This window comes from Cololabis saira, chromosome 6, assembly GCF_033807715.1.
Source record: "Cololabis saira isolate AMF1-May2022 chromosome 6, fColSai1.1, whole genome shotgun sequence".
NCBI classification, from domain to species: domain Eukaryota; kingdom Metazoa; phylum Chordata; class Actinopteri; order Beloniformes; family Belonidae; genus Cololabis; species Cololabis saira.
Genome location: NC_084592.1, coordinates 40721461 through 40739784, shown reverse-complemented (window position 1 = coordinate 40739784; position 18324 = coordinate 40721461). Strand labels below are relative to the sequence as shown.

Genomic DNA, 18324 nt, shown 5'->3' with positions numbered 1-18324 from the left:
AGATTTTTTTTTATTGTGCACTTCGAGAAAAAAGTCGAAATGTCGAGATTAATGTTGAAATAAAATTTCAAGAATAAAGTCAAAATTTCGTGAATAAAGTCGAAATTTTCGCATTTTTTCTCAACATTTTGACTTTTTTCTCGACATTTGGACTTTTTTCTCGAGATTTCGACTTTTTTATCGACATTTCGACTTTTTTCTTGACATTTTGACTTTTTTCACGAAATTGTACTTGTACTGGTCCTGGTCCTGGTCCTGGTCTTAGTCCTGGTCCAGCATTGCTGAAGGTAGTGAACATCAGAATATAATGATGAAACATTGTGTAAGGAGCATACGTATATTGTTCATTTCAGAAAGATGAATAAAGCATGAGTTTTTCCATAAGCGTGGATGAATTTAGCTCATTTCTTTGATCAGATGGACAAAGGAGCATATTTATTTGCACACATTTACTAACAAACAAACTTAATTTGCAAGATCCTTTTTTTTAATTTTCCAACACAGGAAGCAACCATTTGTCTTGTGTTTTTGCATCCTTCTTATTTGATTTATTTATTCATCATAAAGAGTATATTGAGCTGCGTAAAGTGAGCCTGGTCCTTATCAGGTCATAAAAAAACATTAAAACAACGTACAATGCCTCAAGACGGAACACTGTGTTGTTATTTATAGAAAAAGAATCACTATTAAAATACAGAAATAAAGAGTGCTAAAGCGAGTAAACGCCATGAATTAACCTTATAGAACCTTATGAATGAGCGGGTTTCTTTTATTTGGAACAAATCCTGAATGCAGTTTGGAAGCAGTTTCTGCTGGGCTTTAAAGGCAAATAAAACAGTTTTCTGCTCTACTATATCATGGAATTTTAGAGTATTATATTTAATAAAGAGATTATGTTTTGGTTCATAATAGTCAGATCTATAAATTATCCTTAAAGCTCTTTTCTGTAATAAGAAAATAGGGTCTGTATTTGTTTTATAGGCGTTACCCCAAACTTCCACACAATAAGTCATGTATGGAACTATGAGTGAGTTATACTTTAAAAACTGAGCTCTTTGACAGAAGATATAATTTGTTTTGCTTAATATTGCTAGAGCTTTTGACATTTTTGATTTTACACTATTTATATGTGATTTCCAGCAAAGTTTATCATCAATTATTACCCCCAGGAACTTATTTTCGTATACTCTTTCTATTTCCATACCACTAATTTTAATGACAATCTGTTATGCTGCACACTGGCTGAAAAATTCTAGGTTAGGTTAGGAGATGTTGAGTGTTAATTGTGTAAATAAATTAGACACAATGGAAAAACACAATTACCTGAATGTAAGTTGAAATAATACATTTGTTACATTTTGCAAGTTTTTATAAGACTGACTGAAACAAAAAGCCAGATGTTTTTTATTTATTTATTTTTAAATCGTGGGAATAAGGACATTGAGCATTCCGAGAAGTCCTGGAATGCATCACTGCCAAGCAACAGCATCGTCTGAAAAAACTGCTCATTTTTAATTAATCTCGCTGTAAATTTTCTCTGAAAACTCATTCCGGATACATTATGGCCAAGGGTTCAGGAAAAACCACCGCTAATCTTAAAAAAACCGCAAAAATGGCAAAGGACGAGGCAGGAAAAGAAAAGGAGTTATATATAACTCAGATGAAACATCTGGAGGAAAACCTTAAACGGTGAGTCTCACAGCACACTCGCCACTATCTGAGTAAATACATATCATGGTGTAGTTTTCATGTTTTTCAAAACTTTAATGATGAAATTTAGTGTGATTTATATTTTACTTTGTTAAAAGTGAGCTACAGTTATGTTAACTTAGCTTGCGTAGCTAAATATGTGACAGTTTTAAATAAATACATTTATTTAATTATTTTTGTTTTTTTATTATTATTATTATTATTATTATTATATTATATATTATTATTTATTTTTTATTTATTTATTTATTTCTGGAATAAACTATATACCAAGTAAACTAAAGCTGAATTGTTGTGCAGCTAGAGACAAATTGGATACATATCTCTGGTTTGTATTGCAATTGATATTTATATTTTGTGAAATAATTAACTTAAAAAAAAAACATTAAAAAAATGTTTTTTATTATTTTTATTTAAAAATGTATTTATTTTTTTTCATGGAATTTTTTCACATCATGGCACTATCAGAGCTCAAGTGGGCCAGACCAGAAAATGAACACCATACAAAACCTTAAATAGCAGCAAAAAACATTTTGTTTTTTACGTTTGTTTACAGCAAAAAGTTATCAGTGACTTATGGAAACATTTACATTTAATAAACCATCTTTTTACAGAACATTAACAACTGAACTTTTTAAAGAAAAATAAGTGCCTTTTCATTAATGTTAAGCCTCAGTATATCATTTACAATTGTGCAGTACAACCTATAGGTCACAGAGTATTTACAAAGGCACCAAACATTTAATCACACATATCTGGAACTGAACAAAACCGTATTTTACTTCGTGATAAAAAACACACACATCATGCAAACTAAAGTGGGAACTATTCAGGAAGAAAGTAAAGATGAAGATATCCCACTGCCTTGTATTTGTTTAAGATTTGTACATAAAAAAATACATGAACGTTGTGGCAGTGCGTGAACAATGGGGTTCCATCAAACCAAACTCTTTTGCAATGAAGCTGACAACTGACAAATTGCACAATATTCAGTGTCTTTAAATGTTTCCACTCAAGCAGATCTCTTAATGTTCACAAAATGCTCATTACAGGTAAAACCTTTTCACAAAGGTAAGTAGTTGCACATATGGACAAAACTTTTACAGCAAAGGATGTCAATTAGTGGTAGCCTGGCAAGAGATATTGATAAAATGTGTTCAAGCCAACTGATGCAAATTTGTTTGATGTATGTCTTGATTGATTTGTGTATTGTGAGTTTAAAAGACTCTCGTTTAAAGTTGCATTCTCCTTTCCATCCTGCAGATCGGAGCTCAGACGTGATGCTCTGAGGAAAGAAAACAAGGAGTGTACCATACACTGCAACAAACAGGAGCAGGACGACCGTGATGAGACATTGTACCTAACGCACCGCCTTTCTGAACTGAAGGAAGATAAAGAGGAGGTGGTGGGACTGTTGGAGAAGGAGCAGTTACTTGCAAAACAGTTTGCAGAGGCGGATGAGCTGCTGATGAGTCAGGAGAGGCAAGAGACCCAAGAGTTACAGGAGAGGATCGATCACTTAACCTCTACGCTCGACAAGCAAGGTGTGTCATTACCCGATGTGAGTCACACATGCGCAGTCGCGTCCAACATCATCGGCCATCATCGGCCATCTTGGAAAGCAACATACGGCAACACTACTTGGACAAACTGTCATTACCCGATGTGAGTCGCTACCGCACATGCGCCACTTTTCGCTGTGCATTTCAGCAGGAAATCAGTCAGTCAGTGGAGAAGTAGAGAGTGTTGTCATTACCCGGTTATTGATTAAAATGAGCGATTTTAATTTTTTCCATCAGCTCCATGCCTACATGGAATTTTTTGGGGTAATATTAAACTAATGAAAATGGTGTTTCTTCTCATTCATCATTAGTAATATCAAAGGGAACTTTTACTTATTTCATTAAAATTCAGACCAAATAGGAAAAACTTATTGTGAGTAGTGTACCGTATATCAAAACAAGTGTGTGTTTAGAACTTGTCTATCAAGTCTGGCGACGTAACTGTAGTTTGTCCAAGTGGTGTTGCCGTATGTTGCTTTCCAAGATGGCCGACGATGTTGGACGCGACTGCGCATGTGTGACTCAAATCCAGGCCCCCGGTCTCGCACTCAGCAGGGACGCTGATTTTTCCCAGTGGCCAGCCGCGGTACTGCAACAAAAAATCCCATGGGGCCCAAAAAGCTTTTTATCCCATAGACCGCAATAGTAAAAGAGAAGCCTCTAAAACTGTTCACAGGACACCTCCAGCTGTAATCACCGTTAAATACTAATCTTTGTATTCTATATTTTTAAGTCATGGACTTTATATCCGTCAAAAATGTTTTCTAACGGCCAGAAAAGTCAAAGAAAAGTCTCTTTCTGGGCGTGACGTCACGGCTGACGTCACGGCTGTGTCCGTGCACTCCATGGATGTATTATATTAATACATATTATATAATATATTATATTAATACATTAATAATATATGTAATAATATACATTAATTAATATATTATATTAATACATATTATATTAATACTCGTTCTCATTGCCCCGGGGCATGATGGGAGGCCCCAGAGCATCATGGGAGGTGACTCAACTGCGCATGCTCTATGGGCCCCATAACGCGGAAGTAAACCCGGAAGTCAGGAAATGTTTCGGCGTATGCGCTGGCTGAGCAACTTTCATTGAAATGAACGGCGGCCATTTTCCGGTCTGGTATCCAGTTAATTTAATACATCCATGGACTGCGCATGTGTGACTCAAATCGGGTAATGACAAGGTGCAACATTTGATTCTTGTTCCTCTCCCTTTTCTCTTCTGTACATTTGGAGACTGGAGGTTCCAGAGCGTCGTGCTGCCCTGCAGTTCCACACTCTGACCACCTCCATGTTTAGCTCCACCTGTCTATACAGATGTCTGCAGGATATCAACTCACATGCCTCACTTGCAGTCCGACTCTCTGACCACCTCAGTGTTTGCTGCGTTCACCTGTTTATATAGTTGTCTTTTTAGTACATCATTTAATAATGTCCTTATATAAGTACATAGAACCCTTAGTTCTAGGGTTGTCCCGATCAGGATTTTTTAGCTGCCGGTCACTTGAGTTTGAGTATCTGCCGATCCCGATTTTTCCCGATCCCATCACTTTTTTTGGCTCCCGATACATTTCCGATACTTTTTCCCGATCAGATACATTTTGGCAATGAATTAAAAACTAAAACTCAAATTATCCCAAGTTTCTTTTATTGTCCATTGGAGAACAACATGGACATATATTTCAACAAAGCTTATCAGCTCTGGTGCCAAAAATTTAACTTCAAAAGAGGTAGTTGAATGACATCCAGTCAAACTCACAAACACAAGAAAATTAAAATACCTTTTGGCTTAACCTTAGTGCAACATTCTGAATGGCATGAAATGAATATCAGCAGCTTAATGCAACATGAACATATATAGAATTTCACAATTCAAACATGTAAACTATGTAAGTTTCACTTACTTACGTTACGTTAAATGCAACGATATATAAAACGATTTAATATATATTAAAAACATTAATAACTAGGTATGTCCCGATACTTTTTTGGCCGATACCGATGTTTTAAAAATGCCGTGATCACACTACTTACTTGACAACACTACTTAGTTCTCCAACTCACAGATAATTACATCTAATATATTTTGTCCTATATAACATTAACAACATATTTTGCCTCTCCTCCCTCTTTTCTTCATTCTCTCTGTCTATTTTATCCTCTTTTCTACCTTTACCCAATTCCCCTTCAGCAGGAGGATCCCCCCTTATGAACCAGATCCTGCTCAATGTTTGAACCCTCTGAAAGGGGAGTTTTTATTTTACAGTGCTTGGCTTGGCTTGGAGGTTTTCTCTCCTGTAAGGAGATATTTTTTTTACTTGCCATTGTTTCTTTACTCAATACTTGATAATTTTACTAATATTTTATAAGTAAAATATTAAGTAAATATTCAAGTACCTAGAGACCAATTGTATTGAAATAGACAGTATATACCGGTAAATACATTTGATTTTAAGTTGATTCTATTGATGGCACCATGAAAAAAAAACAGCCAGGTTTATTACAGTGCATACAGTAAAATAATAGCATCGCTAAGATATTGTTGTCCATCTGAGGTTGTATTTGTCTTATACAAAAGCTCACTACGATCAGAAGACACACCCATGCACAAATGAAACAGGATTGAAGGAGTAGATTACTAACTTCTGCTCAGGACTGCAGTTGCACATCTGTGCGTTGTGGAGCAAGACGTCTTAAAAAATAGTCTTTAACTAAAACTACACAATCAGTTACTTTTCCTTTTTACTTGTGTTTTCTGCCACCAGCTGCTCAGGAGAAGGAGCAGAATGCAGAGCTGGAGGAGCTGACTCAGAAGCAGTCCAGTCTGAGTTGTGAGGAGCTCGCTGCTCAGCTGGCTGCTCTGCATAATGAGCATAAAACTGCTGTTGAAAAGCTGAAGCACAACAAGGCAAAGTAGGAACTATGAAACATTTCCCCGGTATACTAACCAATGACTGCATTATTGATAAAACCGGTGAAACATTCAATGTTTGGCTCCCTATTGGGTTCACTTTTGAATGTGAGGCGTTAGGGCTACAGGCAGTACTCCAGTTGTAAAAAAAAATCAGGGGGGATGGTGGATTTTATCATATGGGGACAGATAATTTGTGCTGATTACAAATAATATAATATATTACAAATAATAGCACTGCCCAAAACACCTGCAGAAATACTGCAGGAATGACATAGCAGCAGTTAAATGCAGCCTTCTGTAAGCTTTAAATATCCACTGGGCTTACATCAAAACACAACAATAAAAAACTGTTTTCTGAACTTATCAATATGATTCTGTCCTTCACAGGATAAGTAAAATGGATCACTGCAAAAACTAGAAATCTTAACAAGAATATTTGTCTTATTTCTAGTTAAAATGTCTCATTTTAGTAAAAAAAAAAACTCATTACACTTAAAACAAGACTCATCACTGAAAAAAACAACAATTTTCACCTGTTTCAAGTAGATTTTCACTTGAAATAAGTAGAAAAATCAGTGCCAGTGGAACAAGATTTTTTTGCTTGTAATAAGAAGATAAATCTTGTCCCACTGGCAGATTTTCCTACTTATTTCAAGTGAAAATTTACTTGAAACAGGTGAAAATTGTCAAATAAGTTATTTTTCTGGTCTTATTTTTCTGGTGATGACTCTAAATGTTGAAATAGCAGTAATATCACATTCATTGATGAAATGACTTAAGGGATGGAAAGGGGGGATGGCAGTTTTACAGGGGGGATGATTTGGACCGTTTTTATTTCAGGGGGGATGCCATCCCCGCTCATCCCCCCTCAACTCCAGTACTGGCTGCAGGTCTATTTTTTTGTGTTTCACTAGTGCAGGGGTCGGCAACCCAAAATGTTGAAAGAGCCATATTGGACCAAAAACACAAAAAACAAATATGTCTGGAGCCGCAAAAAATGAAAAATCTTGTATAAGCCTTAGAATGAAGGCAAATGGCAAAAGGCGGAATGTCGAGAAAAAATTCGTAAGGTTGAGGAAAAAGTCGAAATGTCGAGAAAAAAGTCGAAATGTCGAGATTAATGTTGAATTACAATCTCTAAAAAAAAGTCGAAATGTTGAGAAAAAAGTCGAAATGTCGAGAAAAAAGTTGAAATGTCGAGATTAATGTTGAAGTATTATCTCTAAAAAAAAGTGGAAATGTTGAGAAAAAAGTCGAAATGTTGAGAAAAAAGTCGAAATGTCGAGAAAAAAGTCGAAATATTGAGAAAAAAGTCGAAATGTCGAGATTAAAAAGGAACAAAAAAAGAGAAAAAAAGGAAAAAAAGAAAAAAAAGAAAAAAAGACAAAAAAAAGGAAAGAAAAAGCTCCAGGGAGCCACTATGGCGGCGCTAAAGACCCGCATGCGGCTCTAGAGCGTGTTTAGTCCCACAAATAGCTTATAAAGGATATATAAGTGTATATCAAGAACTAAGTTCACACAATGTTAAAGCTGAACAATGCAGTATGTGAAGACGTGAAAAAGGGTTCATAGGACGGGAGTTCATGAAGGGGCCAAACGGAGCAAAGCTTCTTGAGGGTAAAAAACCTAGAGAAAAAGCTAATGTACCACCTACTCTGTATTACCAGTTGTGAGAAAAGTTAAAGTACCACCCGCTTTATAAAAGATGGTGTAAGAGCTGTAAAGTTTCACTCTTTCTGGAGTGACTGTGGTTTGTTTTGCCACATGTCGAATAAACTTTGTACTGCATGGAGATTCAACCTCCAGTGTTTTTTTTTTTTAATCCAGCGTTTTTACTGTTTGACTCAAATTTTCTAGACCCCTATAATTAAGACAGGAAGATATATAATGTTGATTTTAAAATTGAAACTGTTAAATTTGTTTTAAAAAATGAAAAAACAAAACTATGCTCAGGGGTCTGAAAGAAAAAAGGGTTTCAGAACATTTCAAATTGAATGTCAAAAATGCAACACTATCTGTCATTAATTGTCTTGTTTTTACTGAACATATCATTAAAGGTATTGTGGCATCATTTTTAACATGCTTTTAACACTATTAAAAGTCTTGGCCAACATCCCTCAAATGTGTCTAAAAGAGTGTAACAAGAAAATATTCACTCTAGTACTCTATTCCTGGCTTTTTATTACAGTGTTTTTTTGCGCCGTGAAAAATGCTTACTTTTCCCCCTTTCCTGTCAATCATTGCTCCGCTCCTCCTCCAAACCTCCTCCTCCTCCAGCCATACGCTCACAGCGGTGTCGGAGAGAGCCGGGAGCGACAGGCGAAGCATGCACGGAAAAGCAGCACGGCGAACCACAGCAAACAATCATAAAAATAAAGGCATGCAAGCAGCAGTGTCACCTTATCTTAAGTCCAGTCAGTGGCCGCGGGTCTTCTTAGCAGTTTTCCTCCGGTGATTAGAACAAAAGAGGCTCTAAACACTAAACAGCTCCGTGTTAAGCCTGATTTATGGTTCCGCGTTAAATCGACGCAGAGTCCTACGCCGTAGGGTTCAGCGTACGGTGCGCGTCGCCGCGTAACCCTACGCCGTAGAGTCTGCGTCGGTGTAACGTGGAACCATAAATCAGCCTTTATGGTGCGCTGGAGAGGAGAGGAGACAGGGAGCTGGGTGGAGGGGGCGGTGATTTAGCGGGCCGTTACGTAACGGCCCGCCACCAAACCACATGCGCCGTTTTTGCACAGTTATGCGGAAAATCCCAGAAAGCACACAATACACTGAATGTTAAAAGTTCGTTGTTTTTTGGGTGTAATTGATGTCAAGACACCCAACAAAACACAAAAAATCAAGAAAAATGTGTTTTTCATGTCACAATCCCTTTAAAATATTTTAATTTTGTTTAATAGAGATTGATGTTTGTTCTGTTGAACCCAAATAAACTAAAAAAAAAAATCATATCCAATGAAAAGATAAGTCTTGTTGGATTTCATTTATTTGGCAGATCATTTTGACCTCATCCATACACCTGATGCTGAATTGACTCTTTGTCTTGCACTAACAGGAGGAGAAATGAAATGGAGAATGAAATGAAGCAGGCCGTGAAACTCGAGGCCCAAGCCGCTCTTAAACTGAAAAGACGTCAGCACAAGATGGATGAAATGAAAGCTTATCGTGTACTTCCAAATCCGAAGGTCCTGAAACAGCAAAAAATGTCTTTGAAAAAACGCCTTGTGGCGCTTCATAAGGAGGAAGAAACAGAACAGATCGTCCTCAGTAAAAATATCAAGATGATTTCTGACCTCGAAAAAGTAAGAAGACATCTGCAAACATATCTAACTGTAAACCTGGTAAAAAAAAAAATGTATGCTGCTGATGAAGAGTCAGACTGGTCACAGTTTTTTACTTATAACCTACAAAGCTGAGAAAAATTCTGATTTATATCGTGTACATGAAAAAAATATATAAAAAAAAAGATCATGTACAAAATGTAGGAATAAAATATACATAACTGGTTAATATCTGATTTATCCCAGTTCAGGATCAATTGTGGTAGCTTCTCAAAGTTTTGTTTTTTCAAGTTCTATGTATAAAAATTACTCTTCAGGAAAAAGAGGTCCTGACTGGGCAAATCCAAAAGCTCCAGGATGAAATGAAGGCTTCAGTAAACCGCCGTCAGGCTCTGCTCGAGAAGAACGAGGCTTTCAGGTGAGAGTTTGATCTATGGTCCAATCCCAATACATCCCCTACTTTTCTTCACTAGCCCTACTTTCTTTCACTCGCCCTTCTTTTCTTCACTACCCCTAAAAAAGAAGGGACAGATTTTAGGGCACTTGAAATCTTCCCAGGGGCCTGTCCCAATACTCCCCCTACAACTCGTTTTCATCCCTACTCCTAATCAGGAAGCTGAGAGCCAAAAGCTATTTTAATTTCAGCTGTAGCGCTGTTAATATGGCACTTTATTAAGTTTTAATATTTTTTCAGGCGTAAAAGTAACCGTTAAGATCCCAAACCTGGGCTCAGTTTATCCAAATAACGCCTGTTAAGAAATTTGACCCGATGTTTTCGGCGATGATGAGAGCCACCGGTCCGGGGCACAGCAGCAGCAGCAGCAGCTCACGTACAGACGTGATCGCCAGGTCAACCTGCGCCGTCGTCCCGGGGAGAAACCTGCAGCTCTGTGGAGAATTACCGCTGGCTGAAATAAATCATTTAGGAAGATAAATGTTGGTTTAATAGATTAAATCTAACAGTTGTAGCTACGCCTGTTAAGAAATTTGCTCCGAAAATTTCGAGATTTCTGCCTGCCGGCTCCGGAGCTGATTTATGGTTCTGCGTTAAATCGACGCGGAGCCTACGGCGTAGGGTACGGCGTAGGGTACGGCGTAGGGTACGGCGTAGGGTACGGCGTAGGGTACGGCGTAGGGTACGGCGTAGGGTACGGCGTAGGGTACGGCGTAGGGTACGGCGTAGGGTACGGCGCGCGTCGCCGCGTAACCTACGCCGTAGGATCTGCGTTGGTGTAACGCGGGACCATAAATCAGCCTTTATTCCGCTGAGGTTGCAACAACGGGTAAAACGAGTGATTATGTACATTCACTGAGTGAATATTATGAAAGTAAAATATATATTTCTCGCTAGAAATGTAATCAAAACGCATTTTTATGCAGAAACTAACTCAAAATATTGATTTTATTCTCTAAAAAATAAGAAATGTCCGCCATGTTTTTCTTTTTGGATTCAGTCCACAAATGACGACGAAAAGCATTCTGGGAAATTTTTCTAGCCCTCGATCCGTACGGTGCATCTGAAAACCCTCGCTCTGAAGGGCCAGATTCATAACCACTCGCCCTCGATATGTGCACTCCCCCTAGGTGAAAAGAGGAATTGGGACACCACTACCCTCACGGGAACGCAAAAAATTTAGGGGAAGGGATGAAAACGAGGGGTGGGGGGAGTATTGGGACAGGCCCTAAATCTCACCATTCTGGGGACTGAACCTCAGATGGAAAATGTCATCCGCCTTGTGTTTTCAGACAAGATCAGGCCGAGGAGCAGATTCAGTTTGCCGTCAAACAGGCTGAGCTGGTCAGCCAGCTGGAGCAGGAGAGGAGTGAGGTCAGGAAACTGGAGCGAGTCATGAAGCAGGGAACAGCTAATCTCACAACGGTCCTGAAGGTAAGAACCTTGCCTGGTAGGAAGCGTTGGAACGCTGAGGATTCCTACCACAGCATCTGCTAAATCTTATTGTGATGGAATATAACGTAACGCTGTGAGACAAATAAGATGATCTTGTGACGTCTTCTCTTGTATTTCCTCTGCAGAAGCCTGAGAGAAGGTCTTATGTTGGGAAGAAGATGGAGGAGGTGCTGAAAGCTCTAGAGAGCGCCTGCCCAGAAGCAGCCAGGTACTGAAACCACTCGGGGACAATGACTACGTTTACATGCAGTCAAAATTCGGGTTATTGCTAATATTCCGATTACTGAAACATTGGGAATAATCTGTTTACATGCGTGAGCAAACAGGGTTGTCCCTGTATACATGGTGATTAATCATTTGGGATATCTGGATCAAACCAGCGACGCACGGAGAACGTCATGACGCAATTCCCGTCATTTCCGCTTCTTCTTCCTGTATCCAAATCCAAAACAACAACAATAACAGCAGCACGGCGGATAATGAACAGCCCAGTAGAAGTCGTTTTGTTTCTCGGCCCTGTAATTCGCCTTTTTCAGCGTCTTCCAGCGGAGCTTGATCTGGTCTGGCGTTTGTACAAATCCTGCTTCGCACAACTTTTCGCTCACCTTTTTGTAAATCTGGCTATCCCGGTACTTTCTACCGTCTACAAATGACAAAATGTTCATATCTTTCATTACATTTATGAAGTGATTAGTCTCATCCTGGTCTTGTGTTTCTCCATGTTTATAAGAACTTCCTGGACTCAAAAGACCAAGATTCCTTGCAAAAAGAACATGCGCAGAAAACAAATTCCTGTTCCTTTTGATGGGGAAATCCCGTTAGGCGTTTACATGACCAAATATTCGGGTTGGAAAAGGAGTAACCCAGGGGTCATATTCGGGTTTTAAAAACCGGAATATGAGCAAATTCCGGTTATTCAAAGGGGTTATTGGTGTTTATATGGCCGTGCAAAACCGGGTTATTGCTAATATTCCGGTTTTAAAAGGGTTATTGACTGCATGTAAACGCAGTCAATGATTATCTAAACTGACCTGACAGCTAACTGGCTGCTCAGTCTGGATCCTGTTAAGTTCCATGAGAACCAGCTCATCTGCAACTTTGTTGTTAAAATGGTCAAAGAAAATGGATTGGTCTCCAAACAAAAAAACAAAGCACAAAAGAAAAAAATCATGTGGACAATACTTGGTACCCCCATGATCCAATAGTTTATAGAGCTACCTTGACCAACAGTAACAGAGTACACCTTTCCTGTATGACTTGGTCAGTCTCTCACATGGTTGTGGAGAAATTTTGGTTCGATTCTTCCTTTCTCAACCCCGGGGTAAATTTGCAGGGACATCTGCTCCTGTGAAGATTGACAGTTGTTTTGAATGTTTACTACTCGTGAATAATCTTTCTCACTGTAGAACATTGAACTGTAAATAGTTTGGAAATGCTCTTAGAAACATTTCCAGATCAACATGCAGAAACAACTGCTTGTTTAAGACTAATGCTGATATTTTTCCTTCTTGGCATTGTGTTAACACACACCAGAATGTTCCAGACTGGCACACTGTCAAAACACCTGCTTTTATAAGGGTCTGCACAGCTGCTGGTCAGTGAAACGCTGATGATTGATAAGACCTGGCTACAACTTACCCTTTTAAATCCATTGGAAGAAATAGTGTTAGACAGTGTTACCCACATGAAGAGGCAATCATTCATTTGTATGTCACTTTTGTGTCATCTGAACCTCTTATATGCAGCATCTACTAGGGCTGGGGATCGACTCAAATGTCAAGAATCGATTCGATTCCGATTCTTAAGATTCAGAATCGATTATCAAGATTTGATTCGATCCAATTCGATTCCGATATTGATTTGGGTTAGTGTTATTAAAACTGTTTTTTGAGCTGTTGCATGAATTATATGACTGTAGTTATGCAAAATATTACTACTAGTATTATATTGAGATTAACCAGCAAGTATTGGCAGCTAATGATGCTGTAAGGACCAATCAGCTCCCAGAATGCTGATAGAACTGCTTTCAGAAACATCGTGGGTCAGAATTACCAAACAGATCCAGGGAGGAAACAGAGACGGATGAAATCGGTTTTATTTTTTCCCACATTCCGTTTTTATTTGTTCCATTTTCGGTCTATTTTGGTTTTTAATTTTTGAGAATTTGGTTTTTAGCATTTTTTGCAAATGTAACCCCAAGACAGTATATAAAGTAATGAAATATAGACAATTTATGCAATTATAACCTAACACTTTAATGTTTTCATACCTTTAAACATATTTAAAGGCAAAAACATGGCACCAGTTATTCTCGTGTCCAACAAAACATTCCTTTTTTGGGGATAAACAAAAAAATAACCAAAAGTTGTAATGTAATGATGAAAAAAAAATAATACATAAATAAATAAAAGAAAAAAACAAAACAAAAAAAATCGATCTTTAGACATATGAATCGATTTTTAGGAATTAATATGAGAATCGATTTAGAATTGGGAAATCGATTTTTTCAACACAGGCCTAGCATCTACAGTGAGGTGTCTGAAGTCTCTTGTAAAGGAAGGAGAAAAAATTTGAAGCATCATGTCGTGTCTTCCACAGTGAAAAGACTGCAACCCCGGATCGTGACCCGTTGTTCCTGCTGGCCAAATACAGTCCAGGTGATGATGGTTTCGTACCCCGACCCACATGGAACCCCAAAACACGTTCCAACGGGACCGTGCCACCTCACGAAAGGTTTGTTGTGGCTAATGAGCACATGTATAAACTTATATCAACAAAGCAACTTTTTTTTTTTTTTAATGACAATGGTTTTAAGTTGGTTGTCACTTCACCCAAATGTGACTTTGTTATAACTAGTGATGCACCGAAATGAAAATGTGTGGCCGAAACTGAAACTGAAAATAATAATAAACACTTAGTTAGTTAATATTTATTTCGGTCAATCACAAACAAAAATCAACAAACAACATAACACAGGTTTTTCCCTGGTCAACATTGTGATTATTTGACCGAAAAGGTCTGGGCTTGAAGCATTGAGCTTATCTTGCCCACCTTTTAACTGAATAGAATATACAAAAAGAACAAAATTAAGTATCATTAGTCTACACAAAATAATAATAATAATAATAATAATAATAATAATAATAATAATAATAATAATAATAATAATAATAATAATAATAATAATAATAGCAATAATAATGATAATAATAATAATAATAATAATAATGATAGGTCTCAAAACAGAAAGTGAAAAGATGCCAAGGAAACTGACAAAACCAATTTAAGTTGTCATTTTATCTCATGCATGTGTGCATTCTTCTTTGTTTGCTTGGCACTTGGCCGAATACCGAATAATACCGAACGATGGTTCTTCGCAGTTTTTCATTTATTTATTTATATATCACTCCACGCTGTTCGATTGCGTCATCTAAACATGCCGTTATTAATTGTTCGGTTTTTATCCCCAATTATTCCACCGAACACCGAAAGTGTTTTTTTGCTATTTTCGGCCGAACAATTTCGGTTACCGAACATTCGGTGCATCACTAGTTGTAACATGACATTTGTATGACTTTATGTATGTTAGGTTCCATTTATCCTGCTCAAATCTTACCAAATATACCGTATTTTCTGGACTATAAGCCGCTACTTTTTTCCTAAGTTTTGAACCATGCGGCTTATACAAAGGTGCAGCTATTCTGTGGATTTTTCTTCCACCGCTAGGGGGAGTGCTAACCGGAATTAGAATTAAAAACTAAGACAAAATAAATGCAAAGAAGAATACGCTACTTCTTCTTTAGCAGATAGAAGTAGGTAGAAGCAGAATTCAAACCGGTAAATAGATAAATAAATACCGGTTATTTTCTCTTGGTTCTGTCCCGTTTTAATCAGCAAAGTTGCTGCCGTGTTAAAAGACACTGTTAGGAAAGGATCTATTTAGGTACAAACATGTACATCATTTACAGTTCAAAATCCTTCTGTACATGTAGTAAATATCTAATCTAACAACATAAATATCTGCGGCTTGCATATCTTTTTTTTTTTTAAATAGAGCGGGTGCGGCTTATATACAGGTGCGGCTTGTATATCTTTTTTTAATTGTTTTTTTTTTTTTTTAAATAGAGCGGATGCGGCTTATATACAAGTGCGGCTTATAGTCCAGAAAATACGATAGTTATTTCTGATGTCGCTTCGGAAATAACATCCAAAACTCGTGCTGCCAGAGCTGAAATCAGGACTAGCATCAGCTGGTGGCCCAGGTAGTCAGTTTGGAAGGGTCTTTAAACGGCCCGAAGCCAAGGTTTTACCGGAGCAATCAGCCGCTACAAGAGGAAGATGCTGATGAGATAAAGGCGGTGCAGCTTGCATCTTCTAGGTAGCAGTCGCAGCAATCTCTTAGTACAGTTAACAACAGAGGTGTCAAGTAACGAAGTACAAATACTTCGTTACCTTACTTAAGTAGAAATTTTGGTTATCTATACTTCACTGGAGTAATTGTTTTTCAGACGACTTTTTACTTTTACATTTTCACGCAACTATCTGTACTTTTTACTCCTTACATTTTAAAAACAGCCTCATTACTCTATTTCATTTCGGCCTTTAAAAAAAACTATCCAGTTAAATTGCTCCATCCGGATTGAGTGAATTTGGTTGTGGTTGTTTCAGATGTTCTTGTCCAGTTTTGTTCTTACATCCGTTCCCTCAGATTCCTGCAACTAAACTTGGATGTACATTCCAATAAAGGTTAGGATAAATGATAACATGCCTCTGAAGTTTAACTTTTTGCACCATTACAATACTTATAGGCAACTAGTCATCATATCTCCTGCTCTCTGAAACACATGTTAATGCTCAATAGTACACATATATGGTTCTTTAATATATTTACATTATACTAAGATGCATTCATTTTAAATGGCTTTTGTCCTTAATGGCCTTTTTTCCCCTTACATTACTTTTACTTTTATACTTTAAGTAGTTTTGAAACCAGTACTTTTATACTTTTACTTGAGTAAAAAACTTGAGTTGATACTTCAACTTCTACAGGAGTATTTTTAAACTCTAGTATCTATACTTCTACCTGAGTAATGAATGTGAATACTGAAGACACCTCTGGTTAACAACACAAGAAGCCATATTATTTTTTAAATAATCACTGCATCCCAGGTTGTGTACAGTACATTCAACATTGGAAGTGGTTCAAAAACACACTTACATATTGAGAGGGGATTTTGAACATCCGTTCACATCACAGGACTTTGATTAAATGTTTTGATTCCCCTAAAATGTTGCTTACTGTATTTCTGCAGTAAAACTGGATATTTTACCTGGACCTCTGGAGACTGACTCACTTTAGAGGAGCAGTTGAGCTCCTGCTATTTTCTTCACTGTCTGGATTGAGTCAGACCCAGATGTAGCCCCTAGGCCAGGGATCAGCAACCCGCGGCTCTAGAGCGCCGCCCTAGTGGCTCCTTGGAGCTTTTTCAAAAATGTTTGACCTTTTTTTTCCTTTTTTCTTTTTTTTCTTCTTTTTTTCTTTTTTTCCTTTTTTTCCCTCTTTTTTTTCTCTTTTTTTACTTTTTTTCTACTTTTTTTTCTTCTTTTTTTCCTTTTTTTCTCTTTTTTCCTTCCTTTTTCCTTTCCTTTTTAATCTCAACATTTCGACTATTTTCTCAAAATTTTTACTATTTTCTCGACATTTCGACTTTTTTCTCAACATTTCAACATTTTTGTCAACATTTCAACTTTTTTCTCGAGATTATACTTCAACATTAATCTCAACATTTCAACTTTTTTCTCGAAATGTCTACTTTTTTGTCTACATTTCGACTTTTTTCTCAACATTTTGACTTTTTTCTTGAAGTGCATAATGGAAAAAAAATCTTCCCCCAGTTATAACTAATATAGAAACATGCAGCATGTGTTGCCTTCATTCTAAGGCTTATACAAGACTTTTCATTTTTTGCGGCTCCAGACATATTTGTTTCTTGTGTTTTTGGTCCAATATGGCTCTTTCAACATTTTGGGTTGCCGACCCCTGATCTAGGCAATAACAATTTTTGCTGTTCTTGACGAATTAGACTGTATTTTGAAGCTAAGTCGATATTGATTGTGTTCACTGTTTCCACTTTTTCTTTTTTTTTTTTAAATCTCTCAGGGAAAGCGGCTGTCGCCGGACTTCTGGTCAACGAGACGGCCTGGCCTACCGTCGTGCTGGGGAAAACTTTCGTCTCTTCCAGGACAAATATATGTAGGTTGCTGATCACAGAATTTGAATTTAAGATATTGTAGGAGACCGGTTTCCTTATGCCTTGATCTTGTTTATTGGTTGTTTGTGTTTGTGTTTAAAATTCTTATATGGCATATATAATATGATATTGTGAGGAAGGGACAGGACTAAATAAGCGTTCTGCTTCCTCCTGTTCCCTCTCGAACACATTGTTTTGCTGTGTGTTTTATATTTTGATGCTTTTAATTTGATGGGTTTTGTTGTGTTCGACACAAAGCCAACAATAAAACAATAATAAAACAGGGCCTTGTTTTTCTATATTTTTTCTGGGCTCAAAACATTTTTAGCACCAGCTGCCATTGGTGGACACCACGATACCAAACAGCAGACTGACCACTTTTAACCTTTTAAAAACAGTTATTGACTGAAGATTGGAGACACCCGAGTGTCATAATTCAATAAGCAAGCTAAAGACTCAGCTCTTTAATCAGCGCTTCTGCATCTAGTAAGCTGCACACACTTTTAGACGTAGCTTTCTTATATATTAAAAAGAATAGAATAAAAAAGTATATTCTAGCACTGGCTGGGCAGCACCTGTGTCCAACTGGACTCTCAGCAGTCTGACCAGCACTGATGCAGCTGGACCTTCTAACCTTCTTGACCTTTGTTGTTTGTTTTTTGTAGTTTGAATATTAA

General features: G+C 37.5%; 1 protein-coding gene across 1 annotated transcript; it reads left to right on the top strand.

Moving 5' to 3' along the window:
• Window positions 1–1612: 1612 nt before the first annotated feature.
• Window positions 1613–17653, top strand: LOC133445637 (cilia- and flagella-associated protein 157-like). The gene is made up of 9 exons (XM_061722960.1): window positions 1613–1689; window positions 2974–3254; window positions 6055–6202; window positions 9262–9508; window positions 9805–9905; window positions 11234–11375; window positions 11522–11604; window positions 13995–14129; window positions 17557–17653. Exons 1-9 carry the CDS (start codon window positions 1613–1615, stop codon window positions 17651–17653), a joined length of 1311 nt encoding a protein of 436 aa, XP_061578944.1.
• Window positions 17654–18324: the final 671 nt, after the last annotated feature.